The sequence below is a fragment of the Henckelia pumila genome, chromosome 4, assembly GCF_033568475.1.
Source record: "Henckelia pumila isolate YLH828 chromosome 4, ASM3356847v2, whole genome shotgun sequence".
NCBI classification, from domain to species: domain Eukaryota; kingdom Viridiplantae; phylum Streptophyta; class Magnoliopsida; order Lamiales; family Gesneriaceae; genus Henckelia; species Henckelia pumila.
The window spans coordinates 162,267,831-162,280,946 of NC_133123.1; the positions used below are offsets into that span (position 1 = coordinate 162,267,831).

At 31.0% G+C, this 13,116-nt stretch overlaps 1 protein-coding gene across 1 annotated transcript; it reads left to right on the top strand.

The window, feature by feature from the left end:
- On the top strand, positions 1 to 1,054 carry LOC140867332 (RAF-like serine/threonine-protein kinase PRAF). The gene is made up of 2 exons (XM_073272408.1): positions 1 to 216; positions 306 to 1,054. Exons 1-2 carry the CDS (start codon positions 57 to 59, stop codon positions 740 to 742), a joined length of 597 nt encoding a protein of 198 aa, XP_073128509.1. The 5' UTR covers positions 1 to 56; the 3' UTR covers positions 743 to 1,054.
- Positions 1,055 to 13,116: the final 12,062 nt, after the last annotated feature.

Here is a 13,116-nt window from a genome sequence, read left to right on the forward strand (position 1 = left end):
TCTCAGCATCTTCTGGTTTCTTCCAAGTTATCATTCTAAGAAAATTCATCTGCAAAATGACTCCATCATCGAATTCGAGCTCCGGTGGAACGGAATCGGTCAAGTTTCTCTACAGTTACGGCGGTAGAATCATCCCTCGGCCAATGGACGGCGAGCTCCGTTACGTCGGCGGCCACACTCGTGTCCTCTCCGTCGATCGAGCCGTTACCTTTTCAGGTATCTGATTTTTCCGTGTTTTCGTAGAATCTGATTGTGTTTATGCAATTTTTGGGGAGTCTGAGTTTTTTTTTTCGGATTTGTTTCAGAGCTGATGGTGAAATTCGTGGAATCGTGCGGATTTTCCGTGGATTTGAGGTGTAAGCTACCGAGTGAAGATATGGACGTGTTGATCTCAATCAAATCCGACGAAGACCTCGAAAACGTGATCGCCGAGTACGATAGAGTCTCGCCGGGGGCGAAAATCAGGGCGGTGCTATTCCCGATCAAATCGGCGAAGAAGATCTCTCCTCCGTCGTCTCCAGTTTCGTGTTTCGATTTCCCTTCCCCGAAGCCGCTGCAGCGCCTAACGGAATTTCCGCCGCTCACGTCTTACCACGCAGGTCCGCCGTGCGCGGCTGTGTATCGGTGCTGCTCTCCGGCTGTAAAGTACCAGAACGGCGTCGGGAGACAGCGGTACGGCGGAGGAGTGAGTCCGAGTAATCTGCAGAGCGTACGGTACCACAATTGTTCTCATTGTCATTAAGCATTGGAATAAGGAGACACAAGGAAAAAGCAAAGGGAAGCAAATTTTTGAACGCTTCATTTGTTGCAAGTGAAATCACACAGTGAATTTCGATCAGTTACTCAGTAAATTTGTGGAATTGAAAATTGCGTATTATTTTTAGGATGTGTCAATTTTATTTGTTCATATTCAAGTTTGGGATTTGTGTTAATCCGAATCGAGAACTTTGGAGAATTTGTTAGGATGCTGCTTTCGAATTGTGGATTTGTGGATATAGAAATCGAACAAATAATACGGGGATCGAATATATTTGTTTTTTCGACCTGAAATGAATTCTAAATAAAATATTTTTACTATTAAAAAGATGATAGCAAATAATTGTTAGATTTCAAAATTTTAGATTGCATAGATATTGGTGAAATATATTTGATAAAAGAACGAGCTAGAATTGCACGGTGTTTGTGTTACTCGATTTTAGTTCGATAATCGTCCATGTTATTCGATTCGAGTGGATTACAAGTTTACCATTCCATTTTCATGGATCACAAAGTGGACGTAAAGAGTTATTGTTTAATCAAAACATGATGTTTGAATTATTGTACATATATAATGTCAAATATTTACGATTTTATTATAATTTGATTTTCATGGATTGTACGTAGAATGAATAATTATTGTTATAATTACCAAAATGTGATGTTTGGATTATGGTATGATTTAAAATATTATTGTTCTTTGATTTTCATGGATTACAAATCGAGTGGAATCAAAGATTGAAAAAATTATTATTGTAATCACAGATTACAAGCCGAGATTATTGCTGAAATCAAAACATGACATGTAATATAGGATATAATTAACATATTTGAATCAAAAACATTATTTTTTTTTTATAGAAAATCGAAGTTGATGCATGTGAAGGTGCCAAAATGGCAAAATGATAGCGAACCATAGCATATCAAATATTTTAAATTATAAAAAAATTTCAAACATTTTTTTCATTTTGCCATTTTGGCACCGTCACATGCATCAATAAAAAAATAATGTTTGAAATTTTTTTATAATTTAAAATATTTGATATGCTATGGTTCGCTATCATTTTGCCATTTTGGCACCTTCACATGCATCAACTTCGATTATTTATTTTTTTTAATGTCGCCAGGGTATTAATAATCAGTTAACTACAATAAGATGAAAATAATTCACGATTCAAAATAAAATAATATAAATTATATAATCAAGAACTTCAAAAAGGTGGAATTATGGATGAAAGATATAAGTTTTTTTTTTAAAAAAATTCATATTATTTCCATTTATTTATTTTTTGAGCATTTATTTCCATTATTTAAATTAGGTGGGAAATTCGAAACAAAATCCTGTAAATGGGACCGGTGTGTATGGAGAATAAAAAATCTTAATTCTCAATTACCCTATACGTCCACGTGCCTGTACCTTGCAGCGACCATGTGTTCACTACAGATAATAATTAATTAAATCGGTAGCGGTTGAGGCTTTATCTACATTCTATAATAAATTTTATATTTTACAAAAGTTTGCATTAAAAAAAAATATTATTTGCTTCGAACAACCTCGAAAACTTGTAAAATAAACATTAAAAAAAAATGATGTTGGATTACGCGTGCAGGAATGTGAGAAATAATATAATGAATGATTTTGTGGGAAAACCTCATACGTCATGAATTATGGCATTATATTTCATGATCGGTTCACTAAAGCGAGTCGTAAAATACAGACATTACAGCTTAATAGGTAAATCAGATCTCTATGTGGATAACAAATGGATCAGTAAAAAAAATGATGGGCCTGATTTTCATATATATATATGATATGAGATAATTGTAAACAACTCCTCTTCTTAAACTCATGAGCTTAATAATTTGATTGGCTGATAAATTAATAGGTACGGTATCTTATGTCCACGGACCACGATCGCGTAAGATGAGGATTTGCTCTGTCAAAAATAGGGTTAATTGCATCCATATCCTTTATGAAAAATCTAAAAAACATAAAATTCTTTAAAAAATATTAATAGGCTAATACATCCCTTAGTTTTTTAAAATGTATCACATTTCACCCCTATGTTATACAAATTCGGGCACATTTATACCCTCTCATAGGGGTTTTTATGCTAATTTTTTAAAACATAGGGTCTTACATGCTATTAATTTTACACAGGGGGTTTTATGCATTTTAAACTTTTCACAGGAGGTGTGGATGTAATTAGCCCGTCAAAAATATAAGAAAATAATTTATAACATTTTCCAAATACCCATTAATATCTTATAATTAGTTAGTAAGCAACGCACATTAATGAAATATTGAAATATGAGACAGAGTTTTCAACTTTTTGTTAGCATGAAATTTTTCATTTGAAACTCAAAAAAAGAAAAAAAAATATGGGTAAATTGCTTATAAATCCCTAAACCTATAATCAACTTATTTATAAATCCCTACCTAATTAAAACTTAGTTTTCACTCCCTGAAGAGAGAAACTTTTTCCACAAATCCCCAATATACCCTTATTTTAAAAAATAAATATATATATATATATATATAAATATAATAAAAAAATGGATAATAAAAACAAAACTAATCCAAATAGTATATATATAAAAATTCAAATTAAAATCAAAGAACATAAACCATATCATATACATGTTTATGTTGATACAGGAACAAGTATGTGTTTAGGAAGCAAACATATACTTTCAAATCATTATTGAAAAAAATATGATAAATGATTAAAAGTTCGAATAGGAGATGAATCAATAATCATGCTTGATACAGTAGCAGAAAAATTAAAAATAGAAATTAAGAAAACAAAATTTGTAATACTCATTATATACCAAATAGAATCAGGAATGGACATTATAATAGGAAATAACTTTTTAAGATAATATCTTCCTTTTACACAATTTGAAAATCACATAACTTTAAACAAATGATCATCAATGATTTACATTCCTAAAATACGAACAACATATCGTGTAGGAAATGAAAGATTTACAAAGAATTTTCATAAATAAAATACAAATCCAATAGAACTAAAAATAGAAAATATTTTAACGATTAATCCTGAAAAAGAAATCATGAAGAAATTTCATGATATTTGTTCTGAAAATCCTCAGGACAAAATTAAGAAAAGAAAACAATTCATTGCTTCAATAAAAACTCAAAGACCCTAATATCACAATTCGTGAAGCACCAAGAAGATGTAACATGGATGATGTAAAAATATTTGAAAAGGAGGTTCAAGAATTATTAAAACTTAAGATAATCATCCCTAGTAAGAGTCCACACTCTTCACCAGCCTTTTATGTCAGTAAGAAAGATACTGATAAGAAAAGAATGGTAATTGATTATCGAAAAATGAATAAAGCAACAATTATGGACGAATATTATATCCCAAATAAGAATGATTTACTATCTTATATAGGAGAAATGAAATATTTTTTCAGTCTAGACTGTAAATCAGGATTCTGGCAAATTCAGCTAGAACCGCAAACACAATTACTTACAACATTCAGTTGTCCAAAAGGACAGTATCAATGGACTGTATTACCTTTCGAACTCAAACAAGCACCAGGTATCTTTCAAAGATATATGGATGAATCTTTTAAATCATATGTAGATTTTTGTTGTGTTTACATAGATGACATATTAATTTACTCAAAAACACTAGATCAACATTATAAAGACCTCGAGACTGTATTAGATATTTTTCATAAAGATGGAATTATACTTTCTGAAAAGAAAACACAATTGTTTAAAACAAAAATAAATTATTTAGGACTTATGAAATCTATCTTATTTCTAAACCATTTTTAGTAAGAACAGATAATATGAATTTAACATATTTCAAGACTAGGAAAATATCAAGAAATGCAGGGATAAATGCAGCAAGGTTAATTAGATGGCAATTGGAATTGAACCATTATCAGTTCGAGATCCAACATGTCAAAGGAACGGATAATTTATTACCCGACGCATTAACCAGAGAAGTTCATCCAAATTATACTATTCGTAGTAACGGAATAACAAAAGAGATCCTAAGTAATCCAAAAAATGACCACGAGTCATCCGAACATGCCTTAGAAAGTATGGGGAATATAAATTGATGAAATGAGATTTATATTCAGAGACATGAATTATTTTATGACTTTCAGTCATCCGAACATGCCTCAGAAAGCATGGGAAATATAAATTGATGAAATGAGATTTATATTCAGAAACATAAATTACTCTATGAGTAAATAATCAATCTAAAATTGGTTCAATTCTTGCAAAAGAATTCATAAATACAATGATACGCATAATAAACTATCCGAGTTACTCACGATAAAGAGTTAAATTTCTAACCATTTATCTATATATATATATGTTTTCCTGTGCAGGATGGACACATTAAATCAATTAGAGGAATTATTGATCGACATACATGAAGAAATTCAAATTCTTCAACAAAAGAAAAAATATGTAAAAGGGAAAATTCAGAGGATAAAAGAAAAGATGACAACCTCGTCATCATAATCCTCACCAAGAACACCAATCAAGTTAGCAACTTCATTTGACAAAATAATAGAGATGAATGAAAAACAATCAGTGGTCACAGCCAACACTGATAACAAAGAAAAAGAAAAAGGAAAAGAAAAAGAAAATAAGAAAGAACCGGTGGTCACAGCCAACACCGAGAAAAGTGAAAAAGAAGAAATGACGTTTAAAAGCGCCCTTGAAACAAGAGAAAGAAAGATGGTCAATCTGCGATCACAAAAACCAATTTTTGAAAAAAACAAATTTTCCAGAAAAACTCAAAACTGAATTGTTTGAAACACTAAACTATTTGAGAATAGCCAAACTGTAGTAACCCATATTCCATTTTAAGATAATAATATGTTAAACATGATTAAGGGTTGGTGATTAACCAATTCCGGGGTTTAATCGGACTTCAGAATCAAGAATTTGATTTTCATTTTTTTGAGCCAGTTCGGATGGTCCGAAGAGAACTTCGGACGGCCCGAACTCAGCAACTCGGGGGCTCCGAAGATGGCTTGTTGACTTCGGAGTTAAGGCAAGTTCGGACGATCCGAACTTAGGATCGGACGACCCGAACTCCCTCATGCCATGCAAGTAGGATTACTCAGCCATGGATTTTGACAAGTGTCGGACGAAGAGAAGGTCGGACGATCCGAACCTGAGTTCGGAGGCTCCGAACCCGACGTGGCTTGCATGCATGCATTAAGTTGGATCGGACGATCCAAACCCCAGTTCGGAAGGCCCGAACTCGTCCAAAAATTTTTCTATAAATAGGGGCCTTCAGATTCATTTCTGATTACGAATTTCCGAGTTTTCTTCTCCAGTTATATAGTGTGAGTTATACACTTGAGGGCCCTATCGGTTATAATAGAGGTTTTGGAATAACCAAGGAGTGGTTATAGTCATCCGGGACTAGCGACTTCAAAGGGCTATCGACGGATGAAGGTATGGTCCAGGAATCTATTTAAGTTTTGGGAGTACTTATTAGCTTAGTTAAGGCTTATAGAACTTGTGTAGTGATACAATGAACTTCTGAATATAGGCTTGGAACCTAGGATCCTACTATACTTGAACTAGCTTAGAGGTACGTACACATTGACTGAGATTGCCAGCGTGTATACATGTTTATATGTTGCATTTATTTGGCATTATTATATGGCATGATATATGATTTATCGCTTTCTATATTCATATGTCATGTGCATATACACGTTGAGCCTATACCTTGATATACCTGATTATAGAGCCGCTCAGCTCTATACTCGATAGTCTGTCACTGAGAGTACCGCGACGGCGGGGACATTTATGTCTGACTACTCTGGTGTACTTGACGAGTGTGGTTGCACCCAGAGGTTGATCCGTGCGGTGGCAGCACTCATGTGGTACCGGTACTGAACATGACTTTTCAGATGACCCTTTACCAGTCATCATGTTGCATCACTATATACATATGTTTACTCATGTTTATGTACTGGGCGTTAGCGCTCACGTCTTAGTTATTATCTTGGACACCCTATTCCATAGGGCAGGTCGCAGGAGGGACGGAGCTGGTAGTTCAAGGCAGGACTAGGGAGCAGGAGCCTTGAGGAGTTTATTATACAGCGGGATTCGATATAGCTGTATAATGTTTACTTTTAAGTTTTTCGATTTGGTTGTATCACTACAGTATTAAGCCTGGATTTATTTTATTAAGCTGATATGTAATTTATGGATTATGTTTCCGCACATTTTACTCTGTTAAGTATTTTGCTGTATTAAGTTTAATGCATGCTATTAGTTGCCAGTTAGTAGGTGATTCCATTCAGGGTCACTACACAAACCATCTGCAGGATCTTGACTACAAACTTGTGATACACAGAGCATATCAAGAGCAAGAACACTGCAGGGTGCTCCAGCGCATGAAGTCGCAAAATTCTTTTCAAATGGATTATTAAGTGGATTAGAAGTCAGTCCCAACAATCAAGAGATAAAACTATTTCCATATCAACTGAGAAATAGTATTATCCAATTCAAGAAATCAGTCTTCAAGGAAGATCCAGTGTTAACATTAAGTATTCATTCAACCCTTCCAGATTGGGAAAATGACAAAATCTATCAACCGATGATATACATTCGATGTCGAATAAATAAAGACAAGTTCTTATTTGAAGGATCAAATGAAGAGAAACCAATAATGGATATCTCAACACTTCCTGAGATAAGAATAAAGACATTGATTGACATGATCTCAAAGACAGGAAAGATTGATGGAAACTCAAAGGTTAAAATAAATTTTGCAACCAGTAAAATTTTATTAACCACTGGACACAAGGAGACAATCCAAAAGAAAGAACAAGCCATGTTAGCTCAATTCGAAGCTCCAATCTATGAAGCAAGAGTTGACATGACCCAAGAAACCCAACAAATGCTATGTCAAAGACTAAGAACAATGATTTCCACTCACAAATGTGGACATTCCCAACCCATTCAGACAGAAGAAACAGCTGTCAAAGAGGACAAACCAGCTATCAAAGAAGACAAACCAATAAAAAAATGGTCCGAATGTACCAGTGATTCAGAAAGTGACACAATGTAAAAACAAATGAAATCGTGGACCACATCACATGTGAAAGGCATCCACTCAGATGTAAAATGAGCTGTTTTCCATTATGTAGTGTCGGATGGTCCCCCTCTTCCTTTATTTTTAATAATGTACGCGTTTCTTCATGCCTATAAAAAGGAGATGTTTGTGCTGTAAATGAATAAGTGAAGTTTGAGTATCTCTCTCTTCTTAAGTTTCTTACAATCTGGTTCATACAAGACGTATGAAAACTATCAGAAACTAAGAAACATAAAATCAGAAACAAAATTAAGCCTTATGGCTAATAACTAAACAAGCAGGGCGTAAGGAGGATAAGGTTGGAAGCCAACCATTGAAGACTCATGGTTAGAGTAAACCTAAAAATCCATAGAGCAAGTACCAGTTGATCAAGTGATCGTTAAGGAAAAGCAAGGATTTGGCCTCTGCTCAAAACCAAGACTCATTCAATCAAGGTAACCTTCCCAAATCTTCTGCAGCCCTTAATTTAAAGAAATAGTCAAAATACATTAATCATGTCATCATCCTTTATAAGAAATGGAAGATTAATAATAAAAAACTGGTTTGAAATATAAGATGATCATGAATATGATACATTTCATGAATATCGTTTAAATACTTCTGATTTAACCATATTTGAATCAATTTATCAATTAAAATTTGTAATAATAACCTATGAATGGAACCAAATTAATCTGAAAACATTTATCTGTTATAAATGAATTAGATCTGTAAAACATGAATGAGAAATTCATAAGAATTCCGCAACCTAGTATCAGAGCGATTATTAAAACAGATTACTAATGCCTGGATTAACCTTAGATATTGAGATTAAAAATTTATTTGATAAAATAATCTTACTAAAAGATTCACGTCAAATAAATCAATATTGGCTTAGAATAAAAGATCTACAAACCCTATATTTCAAAAATCTTAAAAAGGAACATTTTTCAAGCATCTGGAAAATGATAATACAAGAAATTGAAGAAATAACAATCTGTTATGAATAAGAATAAACTTTGTTATCAAAACCCGATCAACAAGAACAAAATAATAAAAGTAACAATTTTTACTAAATGAAAAATATATGAAAATACAAAAGCAAATATCTTTAATTTATATTCTCAAAATATAAATTTTGATATAGAAAATTGTGAAAACAATTTGAAACATCTCAAGAATTTTCAATCTTCAATTGATATATTCGAAGATTTTCAGAATCTATTAGAACAAATAGATTCAACAAAAAGACGTCTAATAGCTTTAAGAAAATTAAGAAGTTCTATCATCTGTTAAAATGACAGAAGTAACAATTTCAAATCAAAACAGCCAGATTAATGAATCTGAAGAAAACCAAGAGTATAATTTGAATATTATATTTAATCAAAGTAAGTTTGCTGAAATACATAAAATAGGATTTTTTAATTCAAAAACTAATCTAATAGATCAACCAGAAATATTAAACAATATTTCAAATTTTATTAATCCCAGAAAAAATTTAATTTATTATTCGATTCGTACAAAAGAACGATCATGTAAAATAAATAACGAATTAAGGTCTAATACTCTGAAATTGTTAACAACTCAAGATATCGATACCATCATGGCAAAAGCCAGTGAAAAAGAACGATCTGAACTGAAATATGTTCATATCAGAGGAATTAAAATAATAGTATCAGCTCACTACCAAGAAGGAATAGATACACCAATTGAAATCACAGTTCGTGACAAAAGGATACGTAATTTTGAGGATTCTATCCTTGGAAAAATTGAAGGAAACTTATGTTATAAAAAGATGAAAGTTTGTATTTATCCACAATACAATATATCTCTTTTTGATAAAAACATAAATGACGTTTTCACATTAGATTATTACTTTTATAGAAATAATCTTATGTTAACAGGAAACCATCCGATCAATATAAACTATGTTATCGGTTTAGCAATAAGTAATAATTCTCAAACATGAATAATTTCAACAAAACCTACTATTTCTATTGAAAGAATGTTTGAAAATATTACAAGAATTGAACACCCTCGAAAAGCATTTATTGAAGAAATAAATCCCTATAAAAGATGGAGTTCAGATGACCTCCAAATCACAAAACAGTCTGTACCAAGAAGATCATTATCATTTGCTAGAAATGATGAAGATATTCTTGAAAAGATTGGAACCATGAATCAAAATATTCTTAAAATTAAACAAGTTATTGTTAATGAGTCAACCTCATCGCAATGACGTCTTTAATAAAATTAGAAAAAGATCTAGGAGATTTAGAAAATAATATTAATAAGATCAATCTATCAATACAAGAATTAGAGAAAAATTTCAAAGAATATATTGATTTAGCAACGACTAGATTAATAATTGAACAAGAAATACATAGTAATGTAATATTAAACTATCTTAAAGAAGTTCTTCCAATAGATAAAAGAAAAAGGAAAATGGAAGATGAACCACCATTCAAAATTGAATCTTGTTATAGAAATCCCTTTAGTTATGGCAAACATAAGTATGAAGATGTTTAGTGAAACAGACCAATCTGATTTTGAACAAATAGGAGTAAATACAGAAGAATTATATCATTCACATCAGGAATCAGAACAATACAGAGATATGGATATTTCAGAATCAGAATCTGAAGATGATTCTAGACCACGATTAAATCTACGAACGAATGTAGAAGGCAGTGGTGGAAGAGATGATGAAGAATTTAAATATAACAGAGACCAATACTTTGGATCTTATAAAGATGTTAGAGATATTCTTAGAGAATAAAAAACATAAGGATTTGTGAAACAGAATATCTTAGATTTAGGTTGTTCAACAGCTAAAGAAAAAAAAATCAAAGATAGATCATTGGGCAAATGAACTATCAGTACAAATTTAATTAACACCATTATTAGACAAAAGTAAGAATATTCAAGTTTTAACTCATGAGATGATAAAAATGACACTGGTAGGAGCAGTAAGAACTTGGGCTGAAAACCTAGTAATTACTAATCTACCACAAGGAATGACAGGACATCGATATTTCGAACTATTTGTTGATGCCTTGTACCAAGAATTTTTAGGAGTTTCTAATAATGACGCGAATTTAGTAGCAAAAAATATAGAACTAAATAGAGCAATCTTTATTCTGGATAATATAAAATTATGTAATTTATGTTATCTAGAAGAATTTATATGTGATTATGAAACAAACTATTATCAGTTAATAGATGCTGATAAAAAAGAACATTATAAATTAAGTATTTTTAATAAAATACCTAATATACCAATAAATAGTAAAGATGAATTCTTAACTAGCGCTTATGCCAAAACACTAGGAGGAGCTATTAAATTTATTAAAGATGTTATAACAAAGAAATGTCATGAAGTAACATTAAATAAAAGAATATCCAGATCTTACAAACAAAACAATAAACTTTGTTGTGACAAAATGAAATTCACAGTAAAAGAATACGGTTGCAAAACAAACATGTCACACAAACATTTAAAACGACAGAAACAAAATAAATTTAATAAACCTTATAAATATTTTAATAAGAAATTTATTCTCTATAAGAAAAAGAAATTTAGAAGGAATTTCTTCAGAAAACCTTATAAAAGAAAATTTTATAAAAAGTTTGATAATAAAAAACCACCTTGCCCAAAAGGTAAAGGAAAAATCTGCACATGTTAGTTGTGCAATGAAGAAGGTCATTATACAAATAAATGTCCAAAACGAAATGAAAAGAAAAAAAAGTTAAAATTTTAGAAGAATTATACACTCTTGGATTTTATCCAGTAGAAACAATTGAATGTTAATCAGAAGATGAAAATATTTATTATCTTGATGAATCAAGTAAATCAGATTTCGAATCCGATTTCACATTTGATAATTCAGAAAATAATAATGATTAAATTAAGAACAAGGACATTTTTGGAAAAAATTAAGCAATAAGGAGTTAAAACAAAGTTTAAACAACTAGGGAGTAAACACAAAGTTAAGTTTGAATTTGGGTAGTGATTTGTAAGTTGCCCAAAAAATATCATTTGACAAGTTTTTTTTATTTATTTTAAAAAAAATCGTTTATAGAATATAAGAGATAAAGAAACAGTTGATAATCCAAAAATTTCAAATAAATTATAAGTTCAAATTTTTATTGGTAAAATTTGTTCGAATAAATTATTTGTTTAATTGATTTTTTTTTTGTTTTAATCATATTTACTTAGACAATTACTTTAGATCACTAAGTAAATATTTTCTATATATATTCTTTTTAAAAAATGAAAAAAAATTCAATTTCTTTGAATTTTTTTTTTTGAAACCTATTCAATTTCTTTGATAAACCAACATGAAAAATAGAAACAATAATATTCTTTGGGACCACACAAGTCCCTAGAGAAATTTTGTACCACTCCGTCCATACATATTCACCGATTGTTGAAAAGTATATTTAAAGACTATAAATAAATTTTGGGATAAGTTCACCAACTTGGCCAACTAAGTTATCGGAATATAAGCCGAGATTATATGAATGTAGTGAACTTTGTTCCATGGGGAAAAAAAGAATAGATGTCTTTCAAGTTTCAATACATCTTTTGTATACATCTTATATGAATGCAGTGAAATTTGTGATGAGTCGCTGTGAAAAATCAAACTTATAGAAAATTATACATTTTATCGGACGATAACACACAAACATGAAATATTTATATAAATTTTGTTATAAAATAACAACAAACTCATAAATTATTATAAGATGGTATCATGGATCTATATTGGTAAGAATGGTCGACAATACTCATATTTGAAGTGAGAAACAATATTTTTTTATGCGATAGATCAAATAAAAAATACATCTCACAAAAGTGAGAGATTATCCCATAAGAGATTTTTTTATAAATCTCATAAGAGTTTTTGTATAAATTATATCTCGATTGTGTATAAGCATATGATCACGTAATCCACTGAAATTACTAATAAATTAGGAAGAGCTTTGGTTACAAAGTTTACCCTTTAAAGTTCTACACTTTCCTTGGAATCTCAATTGTACAAAACTTTTCTTCTATTTGACAAAAGATATGAGCCAACGTAAAGCTTTGGATTGTGCAAAATGGGCTTGCAAGTTGACACCAGGGCATGTTAAAAAGCTAGACGGCAAAACTATCGAGAGCCAATAACATGATTTGGCTAATATACAAAGAACATTAAACGGAGATTGAGATGATCAAATTGGCAGAATTTTATTAAATACTTGCATCACAATTCACATA